The sequence below is a fragment of the Antedon mediterranea genome, chromosome 1, assembly GCF_964355755.1.
Source record: "Antedon mediterranea chromosome 1, ecAntMedi1.1, whole genome shotgun sequence".
Lineage (NCBI taxonomy): Eukaryota > Metazoa > Echinodermata > Crinoidea > Comatulida > Antedonidae > Antedon > Antedon mediterranea.
The window spans coordinates 7,247,292-7,265,820 of record NC_092670.1 but is presented as its reverse complement, the minus strand read 5'-3'; the positions used below and the strand labels follow the sequence as shown (position 1 = coordinate 7,265,820).

The following is an 18,529-nucleotide window of genomic DNA, read 5'->3' as shown; positions in this document are numbered from 1 at the left end:
TATTGTTAATTTTAATAAAATGTATTGAAAATCTGTAAAAAAAAAATATACAAAATGTGAAAATAGGTTTCCAAATTAAAAAGGGAGAAATGTTGTGTATTAAGACATGGGTGATTGGTCTACGCGCATTGATATTATTGGTAGAATAGTATAATAGGCTGTTGTTAATAAATGCCTCGTTCACTTGGAATCCACACCTGACTGAGTCGTGTCTATTGTACCAGTGTACTGTTGTAGTGTCTTTAGCGTGTACGAAACATAACACATATACTGGCTGCACTAATTTGAAATTTGGCCAAATTTTCGCTAAGATATTTGGAAATGTTATCCCATACCATACAGGAGCAGCGTTTTCCATTTAAGTGTGCGAGATACAACTTAGAGAGAACTTGTCTTGACATAATTTCTTTAAAATGATTTTATAAATTTAGAGCATGTGAGGTTTTACTCAAATGTAAGTATTATGTTAGTTTGAGGTAAAAGTTACTCCAAGGTGAGTAGGCCATTTATATCTGTACCGAAGTTATATTTAGGTTAAACGGTTCCGTTTTTTTTAATAATCATCACTTTGGTTTTATTTGTATTAAATGGTACTTTCCATGAATCTGTCCATATTGTAATTTTAAATAAATTCATAATTATCCCTTTTTTCAATCATACAATGATGTAGGCCAATCTTTCAAGAACATTTGACAGTAATATGTTTATCATACGAATGATTAAGAACGATCTTTTAATTAACATTTTGTCCTGAAAACGCTATGTTATTTCTGTTTTTTACGCTCGACTGGTCACGACTGTTCGCCAGATGAGAAACTGACGTACAACTTGTTGATTTATAAACACTAGACCTTACTACAAGAAGTAGGCCTACTGTGTGTTTAGGTTGAGGATGTGATATTGTTAGTAATTATATTTACTGTTTTATTAAATAGTAAATTAATTTAAAATAGTGTAATCGTTAGTACCAATATTATTAATTATCAGTAAAACGTTCAACTTCCAACACACCACTTCAGTGCAGCATGTAGTTTACCCCTTTACACCAATCATTATCTCCTGTCCTATCATCCAAAATCAAACTGATTATCAATAAGGCTACTCTATCATACCACTTTTATCCTCTTAATCACTTAGAAATGTTCGTTCAGGCTCAAATAAGAACCTTACTTATTGTGGCTGGTCTGCAGTCATCATCGCAACCTTCAGCATGTAAACATTGCTCTGTGGACCTTTGATTACGTCATATGTTGTAGCGCCCACTATCAGTCAAATTTTTTATTTCCTTGTTAATTAGTGCAAATAAAATAAAAATGTGGTCACATAACGATAGTCAATATGTCCAACATCAGGTAACCTTTAAACACAACATATTTGTTAACATATCTATCTAGAAAACCTATTTTTAAAAGGAATCCACGACATAAGATAGAAAATAATAATTTGCTCTTACCTCCGGTTTCAAAAGAAACTAAAACTTTGTGTTGTTTTGTGACAAATGAATAATATTCAATTGAAGACGTGGTGACGTCAGACCAGTATAGCGCTGAGGTGGTGACATCATAATCAATAGCCACTGGGTTGGTTAGTTGAACTTTCTGAATTGCTGCAGTAAAGGTTAAAGATGTGGTATCACCGGAATCTATACTTGACATATAAATTCCTGGAGGACCAATGTTGGTCACAAACATGAAATCTCCTGTAAAATAATATTATTTAAATGAAAAAAACTAGTATACTGTATTCAGCAGAAAGTACCTCACCAATGACATTCTTATATCATTAACATTTGGACGTAGGGAGTGGATTAAGTCATAAGTTAAAACATATCACTAAATCACAATTGAACCCTGTTTGTAAAATTGTATTCTTCTTTAAGCTGTTAATTTAAAATAGGTTAAGTTTTCTGTTTCCTTCAGTTTTTAATTTTAATTATCATTCTCAAGTTATCTTACCCAAAAAGTATCATGATCAAAATAAAGCTCAACATTTAATTCGGTACTACTGGTATAGAGAGAGTAGAGCTAAATCCAAGTGTGAATGTGTTGATAGAGGTTATATCTGTTTTTATCAGATACTCCGATATCACCACATGTTACCAGTGTAACCTCTTTGTATGCTAAATGTTTTCTTCATAACACACACACATTTAATGTTATTATCTTCTGTTTCTATTGCATTGATAATGTGTTCATAAGTTGGTAGGTTATTACATTTACTAAATTCTTGAAAATCCTTATACCTTGGACCCGGAAACTTAAATCACAACTGTCACTATTTCCAGTAAGATCAGTTGCTGTAAAGGTGATTGTGTGAACACCACTTGGTATCATGTCACCTGATTTATATGGTGATGACACTACAGTCACTATTCCATTGCTATTGTCACTTGTCACAGGAGGGTTCCAGGTCACCGTGGCAAATGAATTTCCTTCATCCGTGCTAATAACTAGTAAACCAAAACTTGTTTGGTGGTAATTGTTTGACGTGACATTTGTTGGGCAGTCAATAACTGGGCGTTCAATATCTAATATAAAAACACATTTTAAAGTATGTTAGGCTGCTTTTAAAAAGAAAATAAGACAATAACAGAATATTAGGTAGTACAAAGGACTAAATAATAATATACTAAATAATAATAATATTAATTACATTACAAAATAAATATGTAATAAAATAAATAAAAAGAGAACATTTAAAATATTTCAACTGACTTTACTGAACATTTTGCATGTTATGTTCGGACATCATACTAGTACTTTTAATTGCATTTTTGTTCTAAATTAGTACAACAAAAAAATAAACTACCTTCAACAGTGACAACAAAATTGCAATCTTCGTTAAAGCTTCCTGCTGAATCTGACACATTATACCGAACTGTTGTGCTACCAATTGGGAACATATTATCACCAGAAGTGTAGTCTGCTACCGGTACAGGAGTCTTTCCAGAGTTATCAGTAGCTGTTGGTTCCATCCATGTGACATTGATGGCAAATGCCTCACCAGATGTTGTGTTAACAGTCATATCCAATTGACAATTGATAATATATGGGGCTTCTGAATCTAAATATGATGATATTTAGTGTAATCTTTAAAAAAAACTGGGCTAAATCAACAATTAACATAACTTAAAAATAAAAACATTCGAAACTGTTTACATCTAAAATCAAAACAGCATTGAGGTACGTTATAGGTTTCTAAGACTATGAAATAGCTTGCAAACACACTATGCTAGTTTATTTTATTCATAAAAAAACCCATACTTTTTCTTATTAAAAAAATTATCCTTAGTGTAAGTTCTAAGATAACACTAAAGGTAAAATGTTGACCTTTTTGACTTGAAATAACCCTTTCACATAAGATCAGATTTGTCATGATTTTTTCTGTGATTAGTAGGATTTAGTAGAAGTAAATTTGGGAAAAAGTAAATATTTTATGTTTACCTTCAACATTGAGACCAAAGTCACATGTGTTAATATTACCAGAAGAATCAGTTGCTGTAAATGTGATTGTGTGAATACCAATTGGAATCATGTCTCCTGATTTATATGGCGATGACACAACAATCACTGTTGCATTACTATTGTCACTTGTCACAGGAGGATCCCAGGTGACAGTGGCATTTGGACTTCCTTCATCTGTGCTGACACTTACTAGTCCATTATCTAATCCAATATAATTGTTTGAAGTGACATTTGTTGGGCAGGTAATCATTGGACGTTCGTTATCTAGATATACATAAACAGAATGTTCTGTTAGAGAAGCATATTTATGTGGAAATGCAAAAGGGAGATTGCGACATCACACGTTTAAAATTTAATACAACATCAGATAAACTATGAATGCTTATGATCTTATTTCTAGTGACAAACAACATCAAAATAATATTTTGAATTGGTAAAAAAATGCTGTTACATATTTAACATTAAAAGTAAGACCTGATTTGAAAAACATTTTAACTGAAAAAAAAAGCAAATTTAAAATTCTAACATCAACTCATTATTTTATTTATAATGACAGTCAATATCAAAATACTATTTTTAATTGATACACAATTAAATACTATAAAAAATTAACGTTTGATTTTCAAAATAGAATTTATATAAGATAATAAATACGATTGTCATAGTAGCACATCTTTAAAAAATACAAAATTGTGTGTGAGTAGATAGTGAAGCGTATGACTGATTTTTATTTAGTTTATTTGAATTTATATTATCAAGAGAGTCAAATTAGATTGTATTATTGCAAAATATGTATTATGTAAGTACTGGATATATATTAGAAACATACCTTCCACAGTGATAATAAATGTACAGACAACAATGATTGAATTTGAACCAACTACAGCATATGCTATCTGGTTATCACCTATTGGAAAAAGACCTCCTGTAGTAATCACTATGCCAGAGTTATCCATTACTGTAGATTCTATCCAAGAAATATTAGCATTTGGTAGTCCAGTAGTAGTGTTTACTGTAGTATCATTAATTGGACACGTATATAATATTGGTTCTTCATTATCTGATAATAAATATTAATATAAACTCCGTTACATTTTAAAGTTCAAATACGCTTTAATATGACATTATTTATAGACACTAGACCTACGTTTTTCGACCTAATTTAAGGTCACTACATTTTATGTAAAACTTTAAAAATATATGGACCTATTGCGATACTTTTTTCGTCTTAAAACGGTTAAAAGTGTGAAAAAATAAGTCGTTTCTAATCATTTAAGCGGCCCGATATTAAATCCTAACATACATCGCGCGCGGATTGATATTTTCATAACTTTTCATAATTTTTAAAACTTACTTATGCGCGCATTATTTTTATAAAACGTAAACAATTGCAGCTAGTCTAGTGTCCTTAATTTAGTAAAAAGGTGGATTATGACATGCACCACTATTTTATACACAGTAAAAAATAAATACAATAATCAATAAACTCAAAACATCTAAACAACAGCAGCAAAACTAACTAAAATAAAATTTAAATACAAAAGTAACCTCGAATAACACACATCATTACACTTGGTGAAAGAAAAATTTGATTAAAAAAGGCGGTTATTGTTGAAAAACTACAAGTAGGTTTAGTATTTAGTTTCAAATAATATTCGTATTGCATCATTCACATTTTTCATTTGTTTACACAATTCTTTAAAAGTTTTTTTATTTTTACCTTCAATTTTGATAGTAAAGTCACATGTGTCAAAATTACCAGAGGAATCATTTGCTGTAAAGGTGATTGGGTGAATACCAATTGGAATCATGTCTCCTGATTTATATGGCGATGACACAACAGTCACTGTTTCATTACTATTATCACTTGCTAAAGGAGGATCCCAAGTGACTGTGGCATTTGGACTTCCTTCATCTGTTTTGACACTTACTAGTCCATTGTCTAATCCAATATAATTGTTTGAAGTGACATTTGTTGGGCAGATAATCATTGGACGTTCGTTATCTAAAAAAAATAAACAGAATGTTCTGTTAGAGAAGCATATTTTTTCAATAAAGATAAGTGGAAAGACATTTTAACTGAGAAAAGCAAATTTAAAGATTGCGACATCACACGTTTAAAATTTACAGCAACATCAGATAAAATATAAATGCTTAAGTTGTTATTACTAGTGACAAATAACATCAAAATACTATTTTTAATTGATTTAAAACTTTTGTTAATTATGATTTAAATAGGATAAAAAATGAGTCATATCTTTAAAAAGGCAATTTTGTGTGAGTAGATCGTGAAGCGTGTGACTGATCATGTTGATTATTCAAACAATTAGTGTTCGTGCAAATAACACATTTAAGTTATCATCTAACATTTTGACAATAAATGTTGCAAACAAATATTTCTTATTTACCTCGTTGTATTGTACTTTATTGATGCACATTGTTATATAAGTAAATTGATTTCATATTTGCTGATAAGTTGAAACAAAAATAATAAAGTAAAAAAAAAACTAAGCAAAAAAACGTACAAACACAAGATTATCGCATATCTAAACTTCCGAAACATTGTAAAACATAACTAGGAACTATGTCAAATGTTCCTTATTTATGTTCCTTATTTGCATCGTTAAATTGTACTATTTTTATATTTTTGTTTAATGTTACCAAAGTTAATCAATACAATTGAATTCATATTAAATATCAATTGAGATCAATCAAATTAGATTATTATTTTTAAAATATAAAAAACATACCTTCTACAGTGATACTAAATGAACATAGAGCAAAGTTTTCATTTGAATCAATTGCAGCATATATTACAATGTTATCACCTATTGGAAAAATACTTCCCGGGGCCATGGTAAAAATGATAATCGATATGCCAGCGTTATCCATTGCTGTGGGTTCAATCCACGACACATTAGCAGTTGGTAGTCCAGTAGTAGTGTTTACTGTGGTATCATTTGGACACACATTGAAAACTGGATCTTCATTATCTGATAATACAAATTCAGTTAAATATCTAAGTAACTTATTAAAAAAAAAGAATTGTTATATAACAGAAAATGAAATGCAATTTTTTTAAACAATGTCAATGTCAAAACATCTGAGCAAAAAAAAATATAAACATTTAGTAACACAATTATTCTCGGAGTACACTCAATACCTACTACCTGGTGGAAGAAACTTCAGAACTTGGTTAATAATTTGGTTATTGTTAAAATTTGAAATTGAACATTTTCCAGAATAGAGGATGTATGCTTCAAACTCATGTTTTGTAAAATAGAACCCACTCCTCAATTTAAACATTCAGCTGATGATAAATATAAATAAAACTAAGTAGATTTGCACCATGGAGTAAGTTTATTGGTCAAATCTGTCTTACGTAACTGTACAAAACAAAACGTATTTCCTACCTTCAACAGTGATAACAAAAACACAGCTGTCATTGAAGTTACCAGATGAATCCGAGACATTGTATTGGACTGTTGTGTCACCAATTGGAAACATAATATTACCAGAAGTGTAGTTAGATTCTACCTCAATAATTTCTCCAGAGTTATCAGTAGCTGTCGGTTCCATCCATGTAACATTTATTGCAAATACCTCACCCGTCGCTGTATTAACAGTCATGTCCATTGGACAACTGATAATATCTGGAGCTTCTTGATCTAAGGGTTAATGAATTTTAAATGAACTGTGCAAAATTCATAATATAATCTAAATATAAAATCATTAGGGAATGTTTAATCTGCCAAATAGACAAAATAATAAAATATGTTTATATATAAAAACAGAATAGCATTGATGTACGAAGCTTCTAAAGACTATGCAAAAAAAAAGCATGTTTAAATGTTTGTTCAACTAAATGACATATGACATAATTATATAAGATATATAAAAGAAAAACGATAAACCCTAAATAATTTATATTTTAAACTAAATAAAGTAGATTTAAACACTTCAACAGGTGATCAATACATACAAACTATATTGTTGAGACAATTAGCGGTTAACTTTTAATTTAATCTCGAGCGGCCTTTAATTAGGTTGTTTCCGCAAACGCAACGTCAAATATAGCAAGCAAATTGTAAAAAATAAATGTTATTCATTAGTTGTCTTTTGATTTGAAAAATTACACTTAAATAGTATTTAGTTTCCAATAATATTCCTATTAGACTAGGCTAAATCAGTCATATTTTTAATTTGGTTTTTAATTATACATTTAATACATTATTAAATAAAGCTTTTATATTTTTACCTTCAATCTTGATGTTTAATTCACATGTGTCAATATTACCAGAAGAATCAGTTGCTGTAAAGGTGATTGCGTGAGTACCGATTGGTATCATGTCACCTGACTCAAATGGTGATGAAACTACAGTCACTGATGCATTAATATTGTCACTTGCCAAAGGAGGATCCCACGTGACTGTGGCATTTGGACTTCCTTCATCTGTGCTAACACCAACTAGTCCATTATCTTCTCCAATATAATTGTTTGAAGTGATATTTTTTGGGCATTCAATCATTGGACGTTCATTATCTATTAATTAAAATATACATAGACATAATCTGAAGGAAACAATAGACATCAATAAAATTATGTAGTGAGAGAAACATACTCCAAAAAAATGGATGCAAATGTTGCAATAAGGTAAGCAAATCTTATCTCAAGTGCCAGCAAATATGAAAACATAATTTTGAAATGAATGCAAATATAAAAATTAAGAAATTGAATATTTAAATTTCAGATTAGTTGATTTTGTTGTAAATTAACAAGAAACAAGGCCAACAGCAATTAAGTCGCGTGCTACAATGCATAGTGATACCGGACCGACAGACAGACCGACAGACAGATAGACAGACAGACCGACCGACATAGTGAACTATACTGACCGAAATTACTGAACATGTTTAAAAATGTTGAAATGTTTAAAAACATTTATATTTTTTTAATTTACACGTGCATAGCCTGTCACTTTTGACGTGCTCGTATAACGTAATTTCGAGTTGAAAAGTAAGTCAAGGAAACAGAAATCGGGCAAAAAGAGTGCGCAACAACATTTAACGCGCAGTGTGCGCGCAAAAATATGCGCACTCATGGCAATTTTGTAAACGCTTAAAATTGCCTGAAACGTACTCTTATTTCATCCAAAATAAATTTTGAAAATTGTAAGCGCGCGTACGCATGCGTTACATGCGCTACGCACGTAATTGTATTGCCATATGATGATTTATGCCCTGAAATTTATGAGTACCAAATTTTATTTAATTGTAATTCATGGTTGTGAAGATATGATTACAAACGTGATTTCGTTAAATCGTGCGTAGACCGCGTAATTTTTTATTGCGCACCGTGAAAACATAACCACATCGATTCCTGGCCATAAGGAATATACTGTGAAAAATTGACCTAGCTAGATTAAACTGATATCAAGATAAGGTCAGAAAGCGATAAAACGCATAGTGATACCGGACCGACAGACCGACAGACCGACCGACCGATCGACATAGTGAACTATAGAGTCGCTTCCACGCGACTAAAAATGGTACTATTTTACGTGGCCTTTGAAGCCCCGTAAATGGTCATAAATTGGTCATACTGCTAACATTTTAAGAAATCAGAATCAATGTTGGCAGAAAGAAAGAATTATAAGATACAGAATACATTCAAGGCACTGATATGAAGAACAAAGAATTGTACAGATACAGGTGAAGATCAAACATGTTATAATACAGTTACATGATATATTTTATCATAATTGTAATTTGCCCTCTTCACTAAAATGTATAAAATGAACATACAGTACCGGTAGGCTATATTATGTGGATAAACTATAACACACAAGATTCCGCCAGTATATTTTTGATAAACAATGTTTGCTACTTTAAATTGCCTGCCCACTGTAGTGTGATAACAACCTACCTTCAACAGTGATAACAAAACTGCATCTTTCGTTGTAGTTGCCAGGGGAATCTGATACATTGTACTGGACTGTTGTGTCGCCAATTTGAAACATATTATCACCGGAAGTGTAGTCTGCTACTGGTACAGGAGTCTCTCCAGCGTTATCAGTAGCTGTTGGTTCAACCCATGTGACATTGAATGCAAATGCCTCACCAGTTGTTGTGTTAACAGTCATATTCATTGGACAATTGATAATATCTGGCGATTCTAGATCTATAAATGATAACAAGTATTATTTAGATATACTGGATCAAATTGTCAACAGTTATGAACTATTATCACAACATATGTTACGCTGCTCCTATTGGGTAGACATTGCGTATGCTAATTGGTTCCATGACTCTCGGTTGTCCGATAGTCTGCCATCTTCTAACAAGGTCATATACATGGCTGCAGTCGCGTGCTAAAGTTAGTGTTTACCGACCGACCGACCAACCAATCGACATAGTGAGCTGTAGATGTTTAGTTTAATTGCATAATGGTTAACAAGCAACAATGCTCCTCCTTATTAAAATAAGATTCTTCAACGTTATGCTTACCACTAACAGTAACAGTAAAGTTGCATGTTGCTACATTGCCCGAACTATCAACTGCATCATATATAACATCAGTGCTGCCAATATCAAATAGATTATTTCCAGGATTGTACTTGGACGTTGGTGTTGCATCTTCTCCAGAATTGTCATACACTATTGGTTCAGTCCAGGTGACATTAACTGCTTGATTTAAACCATCTGATGTAGTAGTTGTAATATCAGGGGGACATACCAAGTCAGGATTCTCATTATCTATTATTAATACAGAAAAAAATACAGGAATTAAAGGTTCAATTATATATTACAATTATCATCTAAATATCAATGACTTTTTAATGAGTAACATTAGTTAGTTATTTTTGTTTATGTTATAATGTTATGTTATAGAGCAATCGTTACAAACTAATTTTTGAGGCCCAAACCAATCTTACTCATCCTGTGTGAAAAACGCAAGATGACGTTTCATGGGTAAAACACAAATGTTAAACAGAAATATAAAAAAAAAATTGACTATAACCAACAATGATCAAGTACATTAATTAAATCACTATACTATTCATGAAAACAGATAAATATTTTACCTACAACCTGAAGACCAAAGTCACATGTGTCAATATTACCAGAAGAATCAGTTGCTGTAAAGGTGATTGTGTGAATACCAATTGGTATCATGTCACCTGACTCGTATGACGATGACACCACAATCACTGTTCCATTGCCACTTGTCACAGGAGGATCCCACGTGACTGTTGCATTTGGACTTCTTTCATCTGTGCTAACACCTATTAGCCCATTTCCTTCTCCAAAATAATTGTTTGAAGTTATATTTGTTGGGCATTCAATCACTGGACTACTATTATCTATTAATGAAATGCAATAAAACATAAAAATTGAAATATTAAATAGTATGTATAATACAAACATTTTTAAAAACAAGGTTTGGTCCTTATATGGTAATATAATTATAACTGTTTATAAATTTGAGAAATACAGACATAATTGTTAGTAGGCATATTGGTAGGCATAATAGTCATTATTTATTTAAATAGTACTACTTTTTTTTTACTTAGGACATGAATATTCATAGATGCTAAACTTCTTAGAATTTTTTTGAAAAAACGTTCTAAAAATGTAAAATTTCACATACAAAATTAATGTTTGTAGCTGAAGAGGAATGAATTCTTTGTATATGTGAATGCTCTTTTTATTTTTTTAAAGATTGATATAGATAGATATATAACAGTTATGATCATAACATGTATGTACTTTTAATATAATCAAGCCCTATCAGTGGCGAGAAAGAATGAGAGAGGGGGCGTGCTGGAAGAGAGGCAGACCGGATCGGATTGAATTGTACTTACACATTCCCAGACAGATTTGTCATTACATGACAATGTATATGTATTTTTTTTACAAATAGATTCATTTGTTATTGCAATTTGATTTCGATTGTTTTTAAGTTGTTTTATTCATTTACAGACATTTAAATGTCCAATATCGTTAAAGCTTTTAGTGGACCCTTGATCCCAGTGACAGGTGACTGATTATCACCTGATTGCGTGTCTTGAAATCATTGTAAAGGAACTTTATCTTCAAACACAATGCCTTTGGAATAATAACAATACATTGTCGATAAAGTACATACTGTACAGTTACTAAGAAACGTCACATGGCTTTTCAGTTTTTTATCATTTGATTATAGAGTTGAAATCTGAACACAACCTAAGCTATATAATAATAAAATTCAATGTACAATCGATAGAGGTAGTCATATCTGTGCAGAATTTCTTTACATAATAATTTATTAAATGCTAATATAACAAATATAGAAATTCATACAATGAAGAGATGGATTTTTGTGTAGCAAACAAAGGTTACAAATTTAACTCAAGTAAATATAGGCTGTTCAATGATTATGAAGGGCAACGAATCTTTTTATTCCTATGTCCAGGTATGGATGTCTTAAAATACTTTTAATGTATTACCCAAGTAATATTTTAGAACAGTGGTTGTTTTGTGTGGTTTTGATGCATTATGAAATCATATCATGCACCTAAACAATTTATTACACGTGAACTACAGTAAATGTAATACTGTTGTTGACAATGTTAAACAAATAATCATATTAAAGTTGTTTTCATCTTCACTGTTTTCAGTATTATCATCGGCCAGTTGTATTGTTACCGCAGAAAACTGCAGCATATTGTGTTATAACAAGGCCAACAGCCATTAAGTCGCGTGCTACAATGCATAGTGATACCGGACCGACAGACAAACAGACCGACAGACAGACAGACCGACAGACAGACGGACCGACCGACATAGTGAACTATACTGACCGAAATTACTGAACATGTTTAAAAATGTTGAAATGTTTAAAAACATTTATATTTTTTTAATTTACACGTGCGTAGCCTGTCACTTTTGACGTGTTCGTATAACGTAATTTCGAGTTGAAAAGTAAGTCAAGAAAACAGAAATCGGGCAAAAAGAGTGCGCAATAACATTTAACGCGCAGTGCGCGCGCAAAAATCTGCGCACTCATGGCAATTTTGTAAACGCTTAAAATTGCCTGAAACGTACTCTTATTTCATCGAAAATAAATTTTGAACATTTTAAGCACGCGTACGCATGCGTTACATGCGCTACGCACGTAATTGTATTGCCATATGATGATTTATGCCCTGAAATTTATGAGTACCAAATTTTATTTAATTGTGATTCATGGTTGTTAAGATGATTACAAACGTGATTTCGTTAAATCGTGCGTAGACCGCGTAATTTTTTATTGCGCACCGTGAAAACATAACCACATCGATTCCTGGCCATAAGGAATATTCTGTGAAAAATTTACTTAGCTAGATTAAACTGATATCAAGATAAGGTCATAAAGCGATAAAACGCATAGTGATACCGGACCGACAGACAGACAGACAGACCGACAGACAGACCGACAGACCGACCGACCGACATAGTGAACTATAGAGTCGCTTCCACGCGACTAAAAATAAATGATGAAACTCACCATTACAAGGTGGAAACTGAATAGCTGAAGCAGTCAGGTTACCTTCACAAGGCAAAAGAGAATCTGAAAAAAAAACCCATTTTAATTTGTTAATTTCTAACTAACATTCACAACTTATTATTTTTTTTAAATGTATCAAAATTACTCTTACACAGTATACAGCTCCATCTTAGCTTAGGGAATGCAAACCGTACACTTTCTGTGTGTTTTTAATAAAAAAATGATTATATTTTTTTTCGTCTTGTATCGCATACCTTCAATTCAGGAATTGCAATGTACTATATAATCTTCACTATGCTTTATCTATAAGCCATATTAGATTGTATTACATCTCTGTTGTTAGTATTGGCATATCAAGCAGTTTATTCTCTTCAAAATGTTTTTAATACAGTGATGTAATCCATTTTTTTATTGCCCAAAGAAGGATAAATAAAGATATATTTAATTGAATAAATTCATATCAATAAAAAGCCCTAAATTCATTGAACTTAGGTAGGCTTTAAAAACAAAATTATAATTTTTAAATAAAATTAAGTATCCCAATAGAAATTGAATTAATTACAATTATTTTAAACATTTCTATCAAGATATAATAAACATTATCAATATTTCTTTTTTTTTATATTCGTTTTTAGTCTTTTGTTTTTTTATCTGAAAACAAAAAATTCGTATCGGTTCGGCCTTTATTTTGTAGGATGTGTTACGCCAACAAAACGTTTTATTTTCTAAAGTAGATAGTTGCTGTTATTATATTGACTCGAATCTTTTTTTTAATACGTAGGTTTCCATGGATTTATAGCATCGTGACCGATGAATAAATGCATAATAATATATATAATAATTGGGTGCGTTACGTCTACAGGACTTTTTATTTTCCTAAATAGTAGATAATTTTTATTAATTATATTGACTCAGCAACAGAAAGAACACTATTGATAACTTTATTTTTACCTGTGCAATATCCCATTGAAGTTCCAGGAGTGTCAGTAAAAAAATGAACAAAATATAGATCATTGTTTACAGTTGAACAAGCAAGAAGAGAAATTGGAACAGAGAAGGCACATGGATCTCCACTGACATCTATGCAGCCAGTAACACTTTTCATCGGGTCTCCAAGTGCTGGATATGTATCTATACAATTGATTAAAAAAAGGATTACTGTGTCCTCTTTCTATTTATTTACATAGTGTAGATTGCTAAAAACACAGTGCTGGATATGTATCTATACAATTGATTAAAAAAAATGATTACTGTGTCCTCTTTCTATTTATCTACATAGTGTAGATTGCTAAAAACACATTACGTGTAAATGTACTGAAATGGTGGAGGACAGTATCGAATTACAATGTATGAGCTGAATGAAAACATTTTCTCCAAATTTACTTAAGGGCAAATTTTAGTAAATCGCTCAAAGGATGGTACATACTTTCGGTACTGATTCATAATACCTACTGAAAACAAGTAGGGGCCTACACTAATTAAGTTTATTTAGATAATACATTATTGGCGATTAAAACGAATTTAGGTGAAACTTTTTGCCCCAAAATTGGGTGTTTTTCCGATTGCGGTATTGTCGGTGGTTGTTGGTGCTGAAACATACCCGCAATAATACAATAATTTAAAATTGTAAGTCCGTGACTGTAGGCCTGCATTCAATACAAGTGGTTGCTCAACGGTTTCATTTATCCTAGGCCTACATATTGTCTAAAGGTATAGAAGCATAACAGCTACGCCCTATAGGGGATTTAAATTTGAATCATTATTTGACCTAATTCTGTGTCAAGTTTCTGTTTCGGAGGTAATTTCAATTGTACTTGATTACATATATATCAGGGTGTATTCATTCGCTTCATGTGGTATTTTGGCCTAACTTTTTAAGGGGTTTAACTAAAAAAAGGAGGCTTTTGAGTCATTGACCAAATATTATTTGGTTGTCATTACACAAATTGAAACATAATTTTTGTTTAAATGCAAAGTACATTGATAAAAAAAAAATCTCACATAGTTTTCAAAATTTTGAGGATTGCAGGTACAGCCATTTTTTTTAATTGTTTGTACTCAAGACAAGAACAAATGTATTTGAGCTCTTAGTTTATTAAAGTAGAGCAATATTAATAGTATTGCGGTAAAGTATTGCGTACATGCCAGTTATTTATGCCGAAGTTTTATTACAGTAATCGAGAACAATGTGTGGCTACGATCTAGTTTAGATAAGCTTCAAGTCTAGATAACCTTCAAGAAAAATGACGATGATGATATAATGATTTATATTATATTGGACTCATTTCTATAATAACAAACAGTTAACAAACCATCAATCCAAACTGGGAATAGAGTTCCACATTTAAAAGTTCCAGGTGATGAGGTTGGCATTCTGATATCTATCCTATCACCCTCATTTCTCAGCTTGTACCAGCCATCTATTATAAAATCATCAGATATTGGAGACTCAGACGGCGGAGTGTCGTAAAGAATACTACGTTGCCACTCTGTAAGCACCAGATCAGTATCACATGGGCCTAAGAATAATAAATTAAAGTCATTAAAAAATACAAACATAAATCGAGTCTATGTTTATTTTATTTTTAATTAAACTAATTAGGAAACCATGAAATAATATTTAAAGATGTCAATTCCTCCTTCTATTTAGGTAAATTTGAGGATTATTTAAGTTATCTTTATAATTTAAATTACAAATAATTAACTAATTTGTTTTTATTTATACAATAATTTCAGCTTAATTCATTTTATTAATATTTTTTAAAACTTGAATTAAATCCAAGTCACTAAATATAGTTTATACAGTAACGCAAATTTAATTTAACGCAAAGAGTAATTAAGGACAGTCTAAGGCAGGCAAAATAATAATATTAACACAAATAGTGACATTCAATGTGTAATAGCAAACCTAAACATTTATCGATCCCATACACATTATATGTATGTAACAACATATTATATAAGCCTGACAGGCAGCAATGTATGATTATTGCCTAAATTTCTGCATCATTTCTACTCTATTTCGTCCAATCACATCTGATAGACTAATAATAAACCCTTCCAGGCATATGTGTGACATAGCCTTCTAACAAATTCTCATGTCAGACACCTCACAAACATTACCCACTACCCACCCATCACAACTCATAAACTCATTTATTTATAACATAACTTCCAACATACCCGTACATATATATCATCGTTCTTTTAATAATCCTACGATCACCAAAATGTCAAATTGGTATCATAAACCGTGTTTACACTACGGCCTATCAGGGAAGAGTGAATTCCACCTATCATATCATGGAGTAATTATTATTACTCCATGATCATATCTAATGCGAACTAGTCGCCTCCCACCCATCATCTGTTGTTTCGTTTTCAATTCGACCACATACACCTTATTGAGTAGTATTATCTGGATTTTCTTTTGATATCATATAGGTTTACACACATTAGACAGTTTTTAAAAGAGTGGTAACGAGACAATATATTCAAATAAAAAAGATATTGAAAAAGTTCATGTTTCTGATATTTGACAGGCATTGGAAATGCATATTATATTCACTCTCTAAACATAAATAATACCAACGATCCCTCAAATCTGAACTTTACTGACCCAATGTCTCATGTTTTTAAGATTTCTTGGAAAAATAATTAAGATTAATTAAGATACGACTCTAAATAGACAACATACTCACTTTGTGAATTGACAAGATTATTCAGAAGTCCAATTATCACAATACAAATAATGAATGACATTATACCTCAGACGCATTGATCATAAACAAACCTCGAATTAAGATGTGTTCTATTTTGGTACGATATATCGACAGTAATCTGTAGTGCTGTTTGAACAGGAAATAACATGTAAAAAGCTTATGAACTTTGTTTGTTGTTTGAAATCATTTTTTCCGGCATGTACTTTTATCCTAACCTAATTTGTTTCTTCTGTCATGCATGTACAGCAATACATAATGCTTACAATTTCACACCTTTTGATTTTGAAAAGACATCCAAGGCTTCTATAAAACCATCTTCAAATAGTACAGTTCACTGTTCGCCCACTGTCAATAAGGAAATGTCTGACACGCAATTGCTCCAATGGAATTATGTAAGTCAGAGGGTACAGACTCGGATCCAGAAAGTGTGTTTAGGATCAAAAAGGGGATGCGGATATAAAACCGATACGTAATCATATCAATATTAATGACATAAGGTATATACAATTATTTTATATAATGGTAGAATCCAGAGAGTGTGTAATATGCTTACCTTTAAAACCCATCGAGAGTGTATTTGATTATCTTTTTTATGGATTTGTTTGGCCGGGTGTGATTTCCAATAATGAAAGTAAATCAAAGGCAATGGGAATACTAGTCAAACAAGAAGCAAGATGGATTAATTAACTAAAGCTAACATTGTGAATTGTCTACAGTACAATCTGAATAGCACAAATAAAAATCTTTAAATTATTCCTGCATTACGAGCATTAAGCTCACAGCCTCTTTTAATCACTAAAGGTAAGAATCACTAAAGGTAAGAATTGATTCCAGAACAGTTACGTGTAGGTTACACGTTAATCATCGCCGGATAGTTGGTTCTGTATCATGAAGATCTGTAATACACAATGACATAAAACCATAGCCTAACCCTTTACTTAACCTACATGATAGGGCTACATGTTCCACGTAGGAGATTCCTTTGACGCCGACGATGGTCGTATGTAGAGACCAAGCACTGAGATATAATAACGTATAATGTACACAATGCCCATATACATTTAAGAATATGTAAAGTTCCACGAACTATTACAACAATGTGTTTCTATTGATTACAATCAGTTGACAGGCATATGCCCAATGGGCTTTTACCATAATATACTGTAAATATAGCTGATAAAGTTATAGAAATATTTGTACAAAGAAGTCACGCAATTCAATACGGACAATGTATGTTCAACCTTTTGAACTACTGTCAAAAGGCATCTCAATTTTGTAGTACAGTATTATGGACACGACACACTCTGAAAGAAGTTTTACCTTGTTAATCAACTTTATCTGGTTCAAACTGATATATTATGAATCTATGTCTGATCCATTTGTCCGATTTACTAAGATAACACTGTAAATGTAGTGAAATCATAGTATTACCTCTCTATCAAACAACGTAATGTATCAAGTTATATTACCATGTAATAAGATTTAATATAGGCCTACATTTATAAGAAATGTTCGTAATGATAGTAGAATAGCTCATTGATAGATTGACAAATAATGATATACAAAGTAAAAGAGTATTATAAATAAAGAGCTTACCAACATCTTCTTGTGTATTCTACTAGAGTAAGTTAAAATATCAAAGTCAAAGTAAGCCTCTAAATTCTTGGCATCAGCTGGCTTTAGGCTTCAAAGTAAGCCTCTATAGAAACAGTTCATTTCTGGCTTCTAAAAATATCTCTTTGTTCTTGTATTGTTCTTACGCAACAAGCAAACTAAATCAAGCATGCTAAATTTGCATATACCACCTGATTTAT

The 18,529-nt window shown here is 31.5% G+C and overlaps 1 protein-coding gene across 1 annotated transcript in view; it reads right to left on the bottom strand.

Moving 5' to 3' along the window:
- Positions 1–17,006, bottom strand: part of LOC140040763 (uncharacterized) — a 51,718-nt gene extending 34,712 nt beyond the window's left edge. Inside the window, exons 1-16 of the mRNA XM_072086932.1 lie at positions 16,695–17,006; positions 15,306–15,512; positions 13,945–14,124; positions 12,994–13,056; positions 10,550–10,828; positions 9,972–10,220; positions 9,391–9,645; positions 7,723–8,007; positions 6,878–7,132; positions 6,215–6,457; positions 5,185–5,469; positions 4,294–4,524; positions 3,444–3,728; positions 2,809–3,063; positions 2,243–2,527; positions 1,454–1,699 (exon numbers count right to left, since the gene is read on the bottom strand). Coding sequence (XP_071943033.1) covers positions 1,454–1,699; positions 2,243–2,527; positions 2,809–3,063; positions 3,444–3,728; positions 4,294–4,524; positions 5,185–5,469; positions 6,215–6,457; positions 6,878–7,132; positions 7,723–8,007; positions 9,391–9,645; positions 9,972–10,220; positions 10,550–10,828; positions 12,994–13,056; positions 13,945–14,124; positions 15,306–15,512; positions 16,695–16,755 — 3,664 coding nt within the window. The 5' untranslated portion in view covers positions 16,756–17,006. The remainder of the gene's footprint in view (positions 1–1,453; positions 1,700–2,242; positions 2,528–2,808; positions 3,064–3,443; positions 3,729–4,293; positions 4,525–5,184; positions 5,470–6,214; positions 6,458–6,877; positions 7,133–7,722; positions 8,008–9,390; positions 9,646–9,971; positions 10,221–10,549; positions 10,829–12,993; positions 13,057–13,944; positions 14,125–15,305; positions 15,513–16,694) is intronic.
- Between the last annotated feature and the right edge of the window lie 1,523 nt (positions 17,007–18,529).